The sequence below is a fragment of the Atta cephalotes genome (genome assembly GCF_000143395.1).
Source record: "Atta cephalotes unplaced genomic scaffold scaffold00069, whole genome shotgun sequence".
NCBI classification, from domain to species: Eukaryota; Metazoa; Arthropoda; class Insecta; order Hymenoptera; family Formicidae; genus Atta; species Atta cephalotes.
Window position 1 is genome coordinate 635,748 of NW_012130133.1, and position 19,209 is coordinate 654,956.

Sequence of the window (19,209 nt, forward strand, 5' to 3'; positions counted from 1 at the left end):
CTCTCTTCTTCTTCTCTCTCTACTACACACACACACACACACACACACACACACACACACACACACACACACACACACACACACACACACACACACACACACACACACACACACACACACACACACACACACACACGCGCGCGCGCGCGCGCGCGCGCAAAATACACACAGAGTCTCTATACTATATACAGGTATTTACAATGGTGTACAATTAATGCGCGTTAATGATCGCGCGCGCAGGCAGATGCGCCGTCAGGGGGATTTTGCGAGGACGTTAACGAGCGGTCGCTATCGAAAGCATGGACTGAAAACCGACCGACAGATCGGCCGAGTATTGTTTTGTCATAGGCTTGATCGCCGTTGCATTGCACATTATTACGTCCATCATGCGGAAAGTTCGCGAGAGCTCTCACGAAAATTACAACCGCACGAATTGCAATGCGCATCGAAACGATGCGTAAACGCTGCTTGATTTATGTACACAAATAATAGTCCAATGCTTATCTCGAAATATTATCTTTCTGCAATATTAAATAGTATTTCTTTACAATGATACGGTACGCATTTCGACAGCATTGCATTCGGAAGCGGTTTAATTTTCGCAAGTGCGGAGCTAACAATGTCTTTTTTTGCACGTATTCATCATGTCGAGTCCTAGAACCTTTACAACGCTGGAAAAATGCAACGGCTATTTGGATGAATTTTATGTGACTGGAATTTACATTCTTATGATCGATTTATCTATATGCGATGATAAATGTTCGAATATCAACGAATCTTTGTCGCGATCTTTGTTTTGGAATTTTCGCGAATTTACACACAAAAAATAATACATAAACTCGATAATTGTGCACATTTGTGAAGCATCTATAGAAAATAGTAGTGACAAATTGTACGGTTACAAAAGTTTGAGAAATACAAAATAAATTATAATTCAAGATATCTTCGTGATAATTCGAAGCGTCTTCATAACAAATGAGTCTTCTAGCAAATATAACGTAAAAAAATAGCCATGATAGTGTCGCTGCGCGTATCTTAGTGCCGAGACACTATCAGTCTCCAGATCATTATATATGTTTCATAAATGATACTCACATTATTTTCCATAAATACTTCACAATTATTTGCGCGATTCGATTAACAGTATTCTTCACACTATCGAATTAGCGATCAATTAATAATTTGTCCTTTTTCTGCAAAAATTTTTTCGCGGCTAATCATTCATCGCTTTCGAAAAAAATCTTCCATCGGCACGAGCTCTTCATCATCAAACTCGACGCTCCTCAAATTCTACTCTTCTACGTTTCTGTCCACGTCCACGAAATTCATCTTGCGAGTCGAATGTTTCGAGAGGGTTTCGAGAGGAACGTCGATGGTTACCAATTTTCTCGACCGCGGTTTTTGTTTCATCATCTTCGTACCTTTCCGTCGCGGTCATTTGTACAATGTTTCATCGACCGCGAAGGATCCATTAAGTTCACCCGTTTCCTCTTTACCTCTTCTGTTGCTTTACTTCGCCGTTGTTTCATTTCTTTCTCTCTCTTTCTATCATCATCATCTCCTTTTTTTCCTCTTCTCGTCACCGAGCAAAGAAACGTCTTCAGCAACGTGACAAAGGACAACAAACATTGTCCACACAGTCGAGTATGATTCTTTGGTTTTTCCGAGGACGACTGCGGCCAGCATTACGCGGAAATAAACGAATTCCATGAGAGAGAATTCCTCTTGTTCAGGTTTGGATAGAAATGCCTCCTTCCTGAAGAATTTCATTTTTCCCGGATGGCCAGCCGACTTCGTTGAAATCCAGCTCGATTCTTTGGTTTTTCTTCAGAATGCGGAAGAGTGCGCGATGACGGGATTGGATGACTAGTCTCGCGATCACGCGACTTCCTCTTTCCCGGAGACCGACGAAGTAGAATATTATCCGTAACTTTCTCGTGCACTGCCCCGTTCGCTCTCTAGAACGACACGCGAAGACATTTTATCGTGGCTCAAGATGACCATCTTCCTACAATGACGTTTCCTTGTCCCGCTGATGGCACAGGAGAGTACGAATCTAACAGTTGATTTTTTTTATGATTACATCGTTCACAAAATTGCCCGCATTCCTCCGTGATGAAGTAGTCCCACGTTGCGTTTAAGAAGCTTTCATGGGATTGCAGGACAAACGCGGACTACTGTGTTATCAAGCAGGAAAAATGAAACGTAATGAGAACATTCGCTCAATTTTCTTCTTCCCATTTCTTTCTTCTTCGAAAGTAAATCGTACGTTTATTTTTACTGATTATTATTGCTTCTGTTCAAAATTTTCTTTGTTTTAGAATTTTTAATCAACAATAAATTAAATTTCCTCGCTCGTTTTTCACTTCTTTTCAACAAGCGCTCCGTCGCTTCTCTTGACTGTCACGCGCGAACAGGCCGGCTTGGAAGAAAATATGTACTACGAAACTATTACGCGATTCTTTTCGCACGGAAAGTGATCGAAGTCACGTTCTTTGAAGAAAACAACTGTCGACGACTCCGTCGCGTAATTCTCGTTCCTTACGTATCTTTCGCTTTTGGTGCTTCGGGAACGATTTAACTCACGGTCTAGTGTGTTATTGAGAGTCCGGGATACTTGAAAATCTCCGTCGACGTTGCTCGACGACGGTCTCTCCCATCTTTTCCTTCGTTTCTTCTTCTTCTTTTTCTTCCAAGGGCGATCAGCTTCGCGTTACGTGTGCCTCGGTTGGCCGTACGCGAAGCTGACCTCGCGTCATGGATAGTCGGGGTGCATCAGATTGTACATGATCGCGAAGATTGTGCAGGCGGCATAGACACCCAAGGCAACCCACCAGAGTAACTGCTCATGTAGCCGCTGCTCGAAGTTCTTCAGTACCAGAAGGCCGATTGTTAGGCCCGCCAGGGCACCCGTCAGGTGAGCGACGTACGACACTGGCGGACCCATCTGTTCCGCAGCGTATCTATCGTAGATTGCAAAGCCCACGTCGGCGCTAGCTGTAATCAGAAATATTAAAATTTCTATGGAAACTTGTTACTGCTTGCTTAGAATTATTATCCATGATATATAATATTTCGTTTCTCCACGCGTGTCTCAATTTATCTACACTGATCTATAGTATTAAATTTAACCTATTATGTCGCCACTGCTCCTGCTCAATATATTGTTTTTTATGCATTATTTTATACTAAAAATAATAATAATACATAAAATAATGATACATTGAATAAGAGCTATGGCGACTTACATTAGATTAAATTTGACACTAAACTGACATTTAACAGTGTATCTAAATTTAAATTGTTTTGTTTATTAAATTTTAAATTGAAATCCGATTCTACTTTTACTATCTTTCATATTAGTAGAATTTACAATTAGTAGGGCATTAATACAACAACGTAGACAGATTAATTAAAAATGAATAAAGGAATAATGCACTTATCAAGGCATTTATTTTTTAAAAATTCTGTTTAGCTGTGTGTTCTGAAAGTACAGTTGAAAATGCATAGTAAAGCGATAAAGAGAACATGAGAGGAATAAGAAGAGAAAGAAGAGCGAAAGAGAGTAGAGCAAAAAAGTAAGGATGCCACGAAGAGCCGAGCCGACGGTAAGCTTTGAGAAGCTCTCGAAGTTATCGTCAAGAGAAGAGCTTTCCTGCAGCTTCCTTCCAGCGGTTTTTTTCTATGTCTGCGATCATTGTCGATGATTATGTAAGTTGTTGTATTCCCGTAAGTAATTTTCTTCTTAGTTAATGTAGTGTGCAAATTTTTGTCTTTAGTTTTGCAATCCATTAAGTATTTCTCATCTTCTACGAATCTACATTCTTTAGGAAATTTTTTATTTCCTTAATAAATGCAAATTATTACATTTCTTTTAAAGATTCTCTTAAATATGAGTAATTCATAAGGTCTTTTTCACATTTCTAAGAGATTTCTATTTTATTAAAGTTATAGTGTCCTTTAAAATTTTTATAATTATATATTGTATACCAAAACTGTAAAAAAAATTTGAAAAATAACTAATAATTAGTTATTATTTAATGAGTTCTAAACTAATTTATGTTAAAATTAAATTAATATAATTTAGACATAGAAGAAGAAAATATTTTATTATCCTTTATAAAGAGATATTTCATTTTCGACATTTAATAATTCTACAATTGAGTTTAAAATTTTCGTTAACGAGATATGAACTTTAAACTTATCGAAACATTTAAAACTTTGAGGAAGTATACGAATTCTGATGTACATCCTTTATACTGTTTTCTTTCTCTATTTTCAAGCGCGATCTCTTTACGTCGTTGTTGCCATCGTTTAACTTGGATATTAAGGTTGAGTTATACAACTCTTGAAGTAACAAAAACTAGACCTCTCCAAGTTTTTCCGTCTATTCTAACTTAATTATTTTCTCGACTGCAATCATCAGTATATCTATAAGTATATTCATTATATATGTAATATGCTATAATATGATAATATTGTCGTATCTTTTTTATCATAAGCGATATTCTTCATTTCTACATCAATTCTGTGCTATCTTCCGTTTCAGCTTATATAATCCAATTTTGATAGAATTATTAGATGAAAGCTTAGTTAATATTAGCTAGTTAATATTTGGTTATACATTATTATCTGAAGCACTTTTAGTAATTTGTAGATCTCATCCGTTTCAATATTAAAATTAATCATGATCGATATATGATTATTCCATAGACTTCGCTTAATAATTATATGCCATCTCTATCTAAATTACATTTACGTATATAATTAAAATTGCAATTTCCTCGTCGTGAAAATTTATCTAATTCCTTCCAACTTTCTCTCCTTTTTTCATCAAGATGGATTCCAATCCGCTATTATTCCATCGCTTTGAATATCAGCATCTCTTCTTTAATTTTCAACCAGGCTTACTCAGGTGCGAGCTTGATGACTCAATAAACACATCGACATCGTGCTCGTTTCAAAAATTAACGGAACAGCTACCTGTTCTTCTCGTGGTAAACAATCTCTACGTTGACGAAAATTCTTCGCGGCAAGCACACCTATCTTTTAATTAAAACTTCAAAATAGCGACGGCTTTCATGGCTCTTCCTTCCCTTGCGCTTTTCAGCTCTTATCACGGGGGAAAAAAGCGGAAATTGAAATTTCAGGAAAAGTATATCGAAATGAAGCGCGAGTAGAGGAAATCGAACGACTAGATGATAGTAAATAAAAGTAAATCGCGAAAAGAATATTAAAACGATATCTAAATCGACAATTCGATATGACTCTATTAGATTTAACAAATCTAATGTATAATTAATCCCATTTCCAAATCTGGTACTCTAATTAAATGGAATTCTCAATACTCGGAAATGTTCTAAGATATGATAATGAAACTTCGAATCTCTCTCATTCCTCAGAGTTCTGATTGCAGTTAATAGTGGCGCACTTTCTTCGCATCTTAAGATGTTATAAGAGACAGGAGACATCTCGCCACGTCGCAGATTCCTGCGAGAGCGTCATTTACATTCGCGGCTGAACGGATGACCCGCTTCCACATCGTGAGAGAGCGCGTTTATCGATCAAGCTCTACTTCGCCCGTCAAGCTCTCGCGCTGGGATTACGATGTAATCCAAGTCGAAGCGCGTAGATCGGAACGGGCCTGGGCTGTTACCACCCGCGGATAGAAACTATGCGAATATATATGCGAATAGTGCAAGTAGGGGAAAATGAGAGACAGAGAGGGAGAAACCGACGGCAGATATCCGAATCGGCGCTGACGGTAATCAACCCCTTAAACAAGGTTATTGAAGACTCGAGAGGTTCCGTCGAAGTGAATTTGAGGCGACTCTAGGGCCACTAGAACCAGATAATGCGCACGTACAGTGGCGGTCAGATTACGTGCTATACAGATCCTCGATACTAGAGTCTACGTCTTTGCCAATATTGCGCTATTATTATACTACGCCGCCATAGGCGGCGTAGTTTTGAGATTGTATTGTGCTCGGAAGTCCGAGATACTTCATTTTAATCCTTAAGAACGTGTCTGCAAATTTGCGACTCTGAAGGTTCACTACTTTATAAAGAGACTAATGGAAAGATGAGGTATCGTTCAGAAACTGTTCCTCTCAGTTTTTAATTATTTCTCTTAAATTTTTCATAAAAGATTAATCTTCTTTTATTTACATCACAAATACATTATAATTTTATATAAAAGTCATTTTCCATAGTGAGGATTAATTCTTTATTACATCGTGAATTCGTAATATTTGTAACAGTACTTGTCAAGTAATAATTTGTGGAGTAAGATGGTACAATTTCGAACATGATATTATACAGTTCTGGACAAAATAAAATTTGAATCCAATTTTCGAGATTCAATTTTTTTTCCTTCTTATTGTATGGAGGATACTGAAGGATAGGAAAAACTCAAGCTTAAATTTCAAGAATTGGATTTAAATTTTATTTTGTTCGAAATTGTATCTTATTCTATATTGTAATAATTTATTTCTGATAATTTCTCTGTAATGTTTAACCTTTAGCAAGGAACAGGCATGATTAATATCTACTACCGTCTGCACCATTGGTCAATCGTGATCGCTCTCGAAAGCATCGATCGAAGATATCGAGCTAGCACGTCGAAGGTAGATAGGATTGGTTGTGGTGGTTGCGGGCCGATGATCGAGGAAGTAGGGTCCACTTACCGATGACGAAGATGCCGATGAGCCGAACTATCCCAAACTCCATATTGTTGTAGTTGAGAAGGACGTTGGCTAGATGCGCTGCTAGAAGGGCGTAAACGCCTCCGCTCGCTCCAACGAGGTACACGTCCGTGTCGAATACCGACGTGCCCAGCGAACCTGAAACCACAACAAATATAACTTCTTAATAACTTCTTAATTACTGCTCTAAACGTTTTCATTTTGTTTTTTTCAAATCAACGATTTAGCGCATTTTCCCATTTTTCTAAACGCCAACAATAATAATGATTAATTGTAGAATTTGACAACCAGTATCGCTAATTTGTTACTGAAATATCACAAATTGAAAGTATTCCAGTTTGAAAAACCGTAAATTAAAGTTTCGTTTCGGTAACTAGATTACTTTCCACTTATAGTAGAGTAAAAATATTTAATTTGAAGAGTCATGGAGCAGTAAAAATTATTTTTTATATACATCACTATATTATTCTATCTATCCTCCCCTTTTGCAAAATGCGGAATTATGTAATCAATGCAATTTTAGAGAAAAAACGAGCGTTCTTATGAAATTGAAAGCTTCCCGAGCTTCCCGAATTTTGAGAGTTTCGGTCATTATTTGTCGAACTGAGAAACTCGTTTTTTTTTTTCGAACAACCGCAAAGTACGGACAGAATTTTTCGCTTTCGCCGCCTTCAGCGAATAAAATAAGAATAATATTCGCTCTCAACAATTCGAAAGTTCGCACGGCGCTCGAGTTTAACGACGCCAAAAACTCTCTCTTTCTCTTTTTCCCTCTTTGTCCTTGTCATCACTCTTTCTCTAGTTTGTTCGGAAACATCTGTTGCTCCACGAAATGTGGAAAAAGCTCGTCGGAAATCGAGTACCGTAGGAATTGCAATACAAATATATAGTATATAAGATTTATACATCCCGATTTCTAAATTTTCCTTTTGCTTCTCTTGTAATATATAATTGAATTTAAAAAAACGAAATCTTTCTTAAAATTTCGCAATATTTTAAATGCCAGAAACGTTTAATGTGCATATAAAATCACAAATCTCTATTTTCTCTTTAATATATAGGTACAATATAATTCGTATTATCAAATATTTGCATTCACAGGTGGACGCCTGTTGTCCCTGTAACGCACTCGCCATTTGGTCGATTCGCAAGGTTGACAGTACAAAGCGCTTCCGGGCGCTTATAACTAGCCCTGATTATTAGAGACGGAATTAGGAGCCTGTCTTCAAGCCATACCCATAATTTGGCAGATTGCTCACGGCTGTAGGAAATAATGTTTGTTACAACACGACTCGTGATAAATAATCGATATATCATCAGGCATATGAGAATCTAATCAATATATAACATATATTTGATATATGATTATACGAACAGAATGATTTGCTAGAATATTTAAAAATTTAGTTAGATACAGAATTTGAAAATAATTTTGTTGAACTATCAAAATAATTATGTTGTTCACTCAAACTGTTGCTAGAATATTAAAACTTTTTGCAGCATTGCTCTCATCATGTTTGAAATTCCTACGCAATTATTTTGATAGTCCAACAAAATTATTCTCAGATCTGTTAGATAAAAAAAGCAATGATAACTCAATCCCTTTAAATTAAAGAACATTTTGTTATTTTTAACTTTCGTCTGTGTCTTAAAATGTAATCAATCAATTTCTGTGGTTAGTTTTAAAGTAAATATCGTCTAATTAACATGTATATGTTAGGTAACTTGATAAATAATAAACTAAATTTGAATAAAATTTAATACATTTTCTTGAGTTAAATTATTTAATTTATTTAACTTGGTTAGTCAAGTTAACGACATATCGGGTAAGAGCAGTGACGATCTACATAAATGATAAAAAATAGTTCATTGGTTAAAAAAATATTTGACATTATGAATTTAACATAGTGTAACTAAATTTTTGGATACTTCAGTAAAACTGTCCTTTCAGTGCACATACAAAAAAATACATTTTTTTTATTATATAAGCTTCATTAAAATTACAAAAATTGTGTTATGTAAACTTGAAAATTCGCAAATATCTGAAAATGTCGGACAACATAGTATTCCAATTACGCATCGAGCTAACAATAGAAGACAATTCGACGCACGATAGTATTGCAATAACAGCAGCAGCGCAACAATTTCGACAAATTCTGCAATTCGCATGTTTCGTACTCGCGTAACGTGTACCACCATGGAAAGAGCGTGTAGCATAGCGCGCAACAATTTCAACCCCGGGAGCAACGGTAATGTATCAGACACACGATCGCGCTAGTTAAACATTAATATCGCGTCAGGCAGGCGGATGGTGCTTCGAGAATCGATGCGGCACTCGCCTATATATCGTGGGAAATGAGTGAGGACATTAGTCGCTTCCTATGTGGAAATGGTGGCGACTGGTCGGGTGCTGGTGATTCGTGTCTGGAGCGGCCAGGTATCATCTGACACTTGGGGACCTACTGACCGATCGCCCTCCGCGAACCTTAACCGTCCGACCCACCTTTGATCCGTCCTAAATTACGAGTGCCATGTCCATTTTGACGAGATTGCCCCGATTTATTAAGGCCGCCGTTCCTAATCCGCCGCTGTTGATATACGAGATGTTCTCCGCGTTCTGTTTTAGTTACGAATTCTTTCCGTAAACTACAGTACATTCTTCTCTGATAAACATGTCGAGGGATTAAAAGTTTCTGAATTATAAACGCATGAAAAACTAAAGAATTTAATTCTAATTAAAGCTACAGGGAGAAAGGGAGAGCAGGTAAACATATATTCTTCAGGTAATTTCAGATGGAAATTATCTGCCTTTTCTCGTTTTTGTTATTTGAATTGTCAGAAGTCATTGTTTTTATTTAATTTCAGAGGTAGAGCATTCTCTTTCAGGAAATGAATTTTTTAAAATTATAGACTCGTGAATAAAACGTAAGATTGTGTCATACGCATTGTGCGAAACTTCGCACGCGTGACATCCTCGTTTCTTGCGAAACCGACGATTCAATTGAATTTGTCGCTACGCACTGGTCATTAACGCGCGACCTACATCAGCAACAGCAGCCTTCACGGGGGAGCCATGCGAAGCGCCCCTGTTTCGTAAACTACCTACACGGAGTTTCCGCAAAGCGCAAATCGCGTCTAAGCCGGTGTGCACCGGAGCGACGTGGAAATGCATTAAGGATGCAAACATCAATTCGTGCGAGTTTGCGAACGCTCTGAATTACTCGCAATGAATTATTAGCGTCTGCTTAATAAATGATCGAGTCACATCCAATCGGAACAAGAGAGCAATTATTCGAGACGCATAGAATTAGATGGTTCATAATATAACTACTAGTTTATTCGAACAGCAGGCACCGATATTAACCAATGTCACAAAGATGCAATTGCATCTATCTTGGAGACAAAAACAATTAAAACCGATAAAACTTTACGCGATTACGCAAGAAATCTGACTTAAAAGAAATCTAACATAAAAATTTTATTATTTTAAAATTTAAAATGTTATTCTAATTAATAAAATATTGATAAATTATAACGAATATTTATTATATCAACAATTCCAAATCACACTGATGAAGAAGTGATTTATAGCCATGCACATTTGTAATGTAATATAATGCAATAATGTCGCAGACTGAGCTGCAAAAGCGGTAATACGATTATAAAAGAGAAAATTTAAGGTCTCAACTGTCATCGCCAGTCTGTTTGTCATCGTGCCATAGTAGTTAATTGAAAGTTGAAGCACGCCGACAGACCACTTTACTTACTCCTGTGCACGACGAACCATGGATCTCTGTTGTAGTAATTGACTCGAGTTAACGGATACTAGCTCAAGAGGCTGCTGATTCCCCTCATCCGCTCTCCTTGGTCCAACTTAGACGAGTATTTACGGTTTACCGTCATTTACCTAACCGAGACTAGGAAACGAGCCATAGCAGGAATAGTTTATTCGACGCTCGAAATTAACAAATCGATACTTTGCTGATTGACTTACTTTAGCATTTAATTATCACTAGCAAGAACTCTCTGTGTTTTTTAAAATTGAAATATTTAACTATACATTGGAATTTTCTATTCATCAGTTTTTCCTAATTTTACTTTGATAAATTTTATACTGCTCTCTGAATATAATTTTATTGAAATAATATTTATGTAAACAAATTTTTTTCATCGTTTTTGAGAAAATTGCATAATAATTAACAGATTTAACTACATTTTAGTTTTCCGCTTGCTACGTTTTCTTCAAATAAATGGTATCGCCATATTCACGATTAAATTAGCCCCGCAATTGCAACGAACGTGGAATTCATTACGTATTTTCTAGGCGCCAAGGTATCTATACAAAAAAAAAGTAAGCACGTAAAAGGATGTAAGGATTCTGTATGCTTTCTAGCAACTGTATAGGAAATGTATGCGTGCATATACTGCATGCAGATATAGAAAGAAGAAAAAGATAAAAATAAGGTAGCAGCAAGGCGCGTTGTGAAAATTAGCGACCTAGCGCGAGGATGAGCGCGAGAACTAAAAGAAAGCGAAAAAGGAAAAAAATGAAAAGCTGCGAAGCGTAATAGAGTCATTGCGGACTTCTCATAGATTATGAAATTCATCCGAGCCTTCGTTAGTGTCTTCGACTTTGCCTTAAGGAAGAAAGCATGAAAGGAAGGGAAGTGGGTCGACACGGTCTGCCAACACGAAGCAGCGCGAGTTAATGTCTTCGCGACCTACTCTTATGATTACAGCGAGTCGTTCTATCCGTGTATCTACCACTCCACAACTCGCTACAATCAGCCTATCCAACAATGAATATCACTAACTTCGTCCAGGTATGAATATCGAGGAATTTCATTGTTGACATTCGCATGTCTGAAATAGAATTGTATCTTGCAACTTTAATAAGACAATTTCTTTAAAGTTTTTGCGACAAATTTTCAGCGTTACGAGAAAGAAAAGAGGGGAAAGAGAGAGAGAGAGAGAGAGAGAGAGAGAGATACTCTGGAAGCCTAATTAATTTACTTTAAAAATAATCAATTCTATCGATCAGCCGCGATAAGATTTAACACGCGATAAGGTGTCGCATATATTTTTCAGTGTACGGAATATCATCGATTAACGACTCGTTGACACCAATAACGAAGTCTGTTGGAACCAAACGGTGCGACGTGCAACAGGTGCAACGAAACCAGCACGGAGGAAGTATCCAATAGCAAAAACGACATGAAAAGTGTCAGAGATGCGGACACTCATAAAACTCCTGTCGTTTTCCAATTCTAAGAAAATTTTGCATCGATAACACAAATTATACTACTAATTTGACTGATAAATGATTAAAAGGTTTAGAAAAGTTTAATATTTTGAATTTTTATATATAAAAATATTTTAATATTTTAACTTAAATTTTTTATGTAATTGTATAATGTAATATAACACACGTTTCTAATCACAAAAAAATTTCCTTCAACATTATGCTAATAAGAATAATAAAAAATTCCTAATTTACTTAGCAGTTGATGATTAATAATTCGCATGTAGAAATTCGCTTGTCAGAAGGTAACGCTCCAGAACGTATGGAATAAATGCGTCCGTATAAAAAGGAAGGAACGTGCAAAAATGCACTGATATGGAGCACACGTCCGTATTCGTGGCTCACGTCGGTGTCTCGCTTAAGTGGTTAACTACTAATTTTTTAACGCCGCGAGAGCGTATCGAGCGATTCTCTCTGCACAGCAAAAGAAAAACTTTTGGCGCTCGTTGTTTTCCAGCAATTTCGTTCTAGCCGTTTCATCCGTTTTTCGCTTCCAGGAGGGACTCTTTAGGAATGCATCGACGTGCCTAGCACGCGCGCTCGTTCTATTTTCCCACCTGTCTCTTCTACCCCGCTAAGAAGCGAAGCATTTTATTTCGCGTCGAGGTTCCGTGCACGCGTTCCACAATTTCCTCTCCGTTTCCTTTGTATTTTAATCACAAATATGATGCAAGCGAGGAGCGAAGTCACCTCTATATTTTCTTATTACGATAGTATTATTACACAGAAAAAAAACACAGCTGAAAACTTCACTGATTCAACAAATCTACAGTCGTAATAGACAGTCAATTTTTCAATGTGAAAGTAAGCAAAGTTGACAGCTGAATAACATTAGCGGTTTGTTAAATCAAATCTTCTTAGTTAGATGTTAAATTCGCGCAGTAAGTTACAGGTTTGTTGTACCATCCAATTAATTTTTTTTTCTGTGTAACAGACCCGACATTTTATATCATCGACAATTAATGTACGTCTACTGATATATTTTGATTATTTTATAGTCAACGGAAATGAAAAAATGAAATACATAATGTATCCATTAAGTAATGAGACTGATTTTTTTCGTATATTAGCAATTCTGCAGCTTATTACTGTGTCTGATTTTGGTTCTTTTCCTATTTCAATTCCAACTGGTATGGCTTTACGTTTCAGTCTAGAATAGAAGTTTAAAGTGCTCTATGGTGTGTTTGTATTATTTATAACCAAAATAGAATCGCGTAATATCATGCAATATTACAGCGATATTTTTTGCCAGCCACTTTTTTGTTTTAAATCTTTTAAAACTCAGTGATAAAAAAAATTTTGCTGAAACTTTGCGTACGTTGCGAAATAAAAGTAACATATCATTACACGATTATTATGCAATTTCAATATAAAATTTGATGATAATGCTACAGAAATGTACGGAAAACTTCAGCTTTCTTTATCGTAAAATTATTGCAAAATTTCACATAAAAAAGATGGCAAATCACTATGTAACATTAAGCGATGCAATATTCCAATTTTGTTAGAAGCAACACAAATTTTAACTTTTTCTCCAGACTGAAACAATACAAAACTATGCCAACTGGAAATGAAGCAGGGAAAGGAATACAGTCAAACATGATTAGTAACAGCCTGAGTTGCTAACATAAGAAGAAAAAATCAGTCTCAGTTTCATTTCTTAATGGATTATACACGAAATCTTAAAAAATTAGAGAATATTCTTAGAAGAAAATGATCTCTTTTACATTATTAAATCTAACTAACTTAGAATCTAACTTTTTTAATATGTGTGTGCAAAAGTGAAATATTATATCAGTGCATTATTTTTTATTAATTATATAATCATCAGCATCACCTGTTTTAAAGAGATAAAAAGCAACCGTAAATGGTATAAAATAAACGAAATTTACATGGACACGATTATTTTGCACATCTATCGAGTTTGCAGTCAAAATCGTACATTCGTTATTCGTGCAAAAGATTGATAATCTCTTTTGCAATCGTTGTTGCTTGTCATTACAAGTGAATTGTCATTACAATAGCGGGTTTTCGCTATAAACTGCAATATAGAATGGTATTAGCGATGTCAATCAGGCGCCAATTAAATATCCACCAATTTAATCCGCAATTGTTAACGAAGAAAGGCTACTTACAACCTCCACCCCTTCACTCCCAGGAACAAAGGCGATTATCGTGCGAGAGGATGCGATGGGAGAAAGAGGGAAGTGGAAAATCGAGCGTACTGTTAGGCGCGAATGCAAGTGCGCTGTTGCATTCGTAAAGAGCTTTCGAGCGAGAGAGGCTGTGGGAATAGAAGGCGATGGAGAGAGAGAGAGGATAGGGACAAAATACGACCTTCTCCTTTTTCCTGTTCCCGTTACGCATCCGCCATGCGACACGAAATTCTAAACCCCGTATAAACTAAGCATGACGTCCAAGCGGGCATCCGAGGGTTGAACTCAGGGGAAATCGGTAGCGATGGATCCCAAACCGAAAAACACATTCAATACTATCGAATAAGGAAATTCACTCGAATTTGTTCTATATTATGATTGTATTATATAGAATTTGAAAATTACAATAAAATAGTAAACTATTTGCAACATTAATCAACTATATTATAAAAAATATTTGGCCATAAGGAAAGAAGAATGATTTTGCTATTTAAAAATGTAGTTAGATACAGATTAACAGATCTGAAAATAAATTTTGTTAGGCCATCAAAATAATTATGTAGAAGTTGATTTAGACTATCAAAATTTCTTGCATCATTGCTCATCATACTCGAGTTTTCTATACAAATATTTTGATGGGCCAATAAAATTATTTTCAGATCTGTATTTAGTTAAATTTTGAGATATTTCAACAAAATTATTTTTTCCATACAAAGTTTTTATTAAATCATTACACAGGTAACAAAATTACTTTGACGTAAAAATAATGACAAATAATATCAGCTTGCCATCTAAGTAATGATTTGAGAAATTCAAACCTCTTTGTTGCTAAAATTTTTTATCACCGTATATTAATCTTATTCAATTAATTTACAAGTATAAAAAGCCAAAAAACAAGCTATATTTTAAAACAATAGATATTTTAAAACAATAGATTTTTAATATGTAAAATCAAAAAGATATGATATCATTAAAAATAGAATGTTTCGACAACATAGTGTGCAACTCAGCTGCAAATTATTGATACATTAATTGAGAGATTACATCATAATTAATGTTATTGTTAAAAATTTACAATATTTTATTAAGTAAATATAAAATTTATTAAGATGCAATGAATATAATCTAAATTCTATGAGACTCATGAGTGGTAATATCAAAATTTTCATTACAAAGAATAGTACAAAATCATACATCTTGATCATGACCAATAAATCTTGGCTAACATCATTTTTTCGTTTAATCAATTATAAAATTATTAATTAATTTACGTTTCTTGTAAATCAGGATATCTTAAAATAAAATAAATAAAAGAAAAAAAATTTAAAATCTTAATTCAATTTCATTTCGATACCATCGCTATTTTCATCGATGTAATAATGTCATTTGCTGCATTGAACTTCCACGAGTGATGCACTATGAATATCATGTCCACTTAGAAACAACATGGTGTGTATGCGTATACATGCGAGCGATGCGCAGCGCATACGGGCGTCGCCGTTTTTACGTAACCCGATGCATAAAATACATATGTGTGAAGTACGTTTCAGGCATGGCAAAAAAAGAACAAAAAGCCGTCGGAATTTTATGGTTACGGCCGCAATATTTATGGCAGCGAGATTCTCATGCAGCGACGGAATATGAGAGGATCGACATTGACGAGACAACTCTTTTTCCTTTTTATAGTTATCCGTTCATTCACGTCGGCAAAATTCTTCAGCCTTGAGTGATTATTAAACATTTGGTTAGCATTGCATCATTCGATAGAGAAAACACATTATTCCCTTATTTCAAAAGTGATATAACTAAAAAAATTAAATTTTTCAGAAAAGGAGAAAAACTATTTTTCATCTTATCATCTTCGTTTCACAACCTTTTAAAAACCTTTTTGAATTGTGATTATAATATATTCTATAAAATGATATATTATAATAAATTCAAAATAATTAATAAAAAATGATATAACTTGAAATATCATCACAGTATAGGCTTACCTTAATCAGCTAAAATGACTAAAATTAAAAATAATCTCTTTTTCAAACTTCGATCAAAATTGTTTTTAACTCTAAATGTATTCTACAGAAGATCTTTTTACAATATTTATAAAAACAACACAACTCAAAATGTAGCTCTTGTAGATATTGTGATCTTTTTCAAAACTTTAAGATCAACGAAATTATTTGGTGAACTAATTGTAGAATTAATTTACTTTTGATGATTGATAAAAAAGTTTTTTTATATATATCTTTATATGTATCTAATTTATTTCATCTCATTCTCTCATAGTAACTCAAAAATTACATTTTCTGAGTTATATCACTTTTTAAATAAGGAAACGATATCGTGTGATTACGCAGTCACGATGTGATAATTGTACCGCTAATAAATATGTCGCCAGAATGGACGCGGTATTTATTACGCAATATATATTACGCAATCACTAAAAAGAGTGCAATATGTATTAAATATTAGATGTAAATTATCAAATTATTAAATTTTCTTATTCGATCAATTGTATTAAAATTATTTATATTATAAATCTTAAATCTTTAATTGCATAATGTAAAAAAAAATAATCGCCCAAAAATTTTCTTAGTATTCGTTATTTTATCGAATATTTTTTAGTATATATGATGTAACTATAACATTCGGTAATATCATCGAGAGCTGGGTTTATTGCAGAATCATTGGGAAATGTATATAATATAAGTGTAATAATAATATTTTAATATTGAATGAAAAAGTGATTACGTCATATTAGTAATCCTTTAAAATATTATTGACTTTAAATACATAAAACATTTTTAACAAAATAAATTTAAAAATATTGCATTTATAATCTCTTTTTATGTTAAAGCTCATTTAGTTTTTCATTCTTATATTGAATTATTGAACATAATTATAATTTTCATTTTAATGCAGTGGGTTGCTTCTCAATCATTTATTCGAATCCAACACGATTAACGTCTCCATAGAATTATATCCACCACGATAACCACACCCGGTTCTCAAAAATAAAAAATTCATGTTGCGAGCATTCAATCTCGTCAAGAGTGGTGGTCTAAAAAAAAAAATGCTGAAATTTCTAGCGCGCTCACTATTCGCAACTCACTCACTCATTCTTTTTCTCTCTCTTTCTCTCATGCGCGCGCATTTTTGCGAAACTTTCGGCATCCTGAGCGCGATCATCGACACGCAAAATTTTGGATCGAAAGCGAGGAGTTCAGTATCAACATTTTGTACATCCCGCATTTCGTCCCGTTGTTTTAATATCCCTTTGACGCAATGGCGGCAGGCCGTGTCCGCCGGGGTTTTTGCGCTGAAAATATTAAAACGAACGGAGGGATGGAGAAAAACACACAGTGGTGTACATACATGCATCCAAATATACGTGTCACACGTATACGCGCATACAAATATATTTGCACGCATACACGAAAAGGTGGTGAGCAAGAAGAGCGGAACTATACATCAATGGCTGTACAAAGCGCGTTCGGATTTCTCGCGATTAAAATGTAGTGTAAACGACTTTTACACCACCCCCTTGTATCCTCTTCCTTTTTTATTTCCGATGAAACTGATCATTGTATTCTTTCCCAAATTAGCGTGACGCGAACTTTGGAAAATTATTGCGTTCTCAAAATGGGATAATCGAAATCGCTGGCGATATCGACAAAATTGACTGTGAAGTTTTGGAAAAAAAACAAGAAAGATATATAAGGTTCTTTTTTCTTTAGCTGAACTTTTGCATCGGTTCATCATTTTTCCGTTTCTCTTTAGGAAAAGAAAAGTTCAGCTAAAAAGAAGGTCTATAGATTGTATATATACATATATACGTATTTATATATACCATATAAATATATTTAAATATATATAAATATATAAAAATATATAAATATATGTATAAATATATACACAACTTAAAAATATAAGAAAAAAAAACAAGAAACTTACAATAATATAAAAAAGATATTCAGAATAAAATTAATATCAACAACGACAATTCAATATTTCCTCAATAAACTTGGCGTCCACGTAGCATTTCGTTGCCCAATTTAAAGTTTTTCTTGGTCAAACTTCCGTTGTTTCCGGGATGAATCGAAAGAAATAAGTGGATAGAGACTCTAACGAGTCGAGACAACGCGATCTCGTGCTGAAAGGAAAGTTAAAGGCGCGCGAAAAAAGGAAAAGAAAAAAAAGCCAAAGTATCGACTCTCGGAGTCGGCGACTCTCGGGTGTGCTATCGTTGTTGTCGTCGCTATCTTCGAGTCTAGTTAATGCACGGGGACTGGCCACACGCAGTCGTGCATACGAACGACGAGGCGCGTCGTACGACATGCAAATACCGTCGTATAATTGCTAATGTCACGCAATCGACTCGACAGCGCCGACGGCGACGAGGACGACAATAATGATAATGACAATGACGACGGCGCTTTAACACGAAGCCATATCCATTCCCTAGAAAAAAAATTGTAAATATATTGTGAAACATTCATTATAGAAACTCGCTAGCGATACAATATATCGCATGAGATTAATTTTATTTAATAAGAATAAACGATTTCGGCAAATTGATATCATTTGCTTGTGGTTCGTGAATTTAATCTTTCCAGGTATCATTGACAACTTGTCAATCACCAAAGCTAAATATTCATTGCCATTCGAATATAATCCGACTTTTTGATTCAATGTAAAAGAATTTTAATTAAAATACATAAATATCTAAACAATCACATACTATTTCACATAATAATTAGAGATTAAAATAGAAAACATTTTTTTCAAGTTTAAATATCTCAGATACATCATACACGTTTAATTTTACGTTAAAAAAAATTTCTGGTTGAAAATGGACGAACCAAATAATTCTGATCATATTATTGGGAGTACAAATTAGTTCAGTCCGTTTCCCTAAAGATAGCTCCAGCTGTTGTGAACGGTTCCTAGTGCCAGCTGATTTTGACGGTTTCAGAAAGGTTAAACATCTGCTAATTATATCGCTTTGAATTTCATACAAAAACCTTAATTTTTACTGTGTTTGAAA

The 19,209-nt window shown here is 35.0% G+C and overlaps 1 protein-coding gene across 1 annotated transcript in view; it reads right to left on the reverse strand.

Moving 5' to 3' along the window:
* Positions 1-2,755: 2,755 nt before the first annotated feature.
* Positions 2,756-19,209, reverse strand: part of LOC105623965 (protein rhomboid-like) — a 176,199-nt gene continuing 159,745 nt past the window's right edge. The window contains exons 5-6 of the mRNA XM_012205334.1: positions 6,687-6,842; positions 2,756-2,997 (exon numbers count right to left, since the gene is read on the reverse strand). Of these exons, the coding sequence (XP_012060724.1) occupies positions 2,756-2,997; positions 6,687-6,842 (398 nt within the window). The remainder of the gene's footprint in view (positions 2,998-6,686; positions 6,843-19,209) is intronic.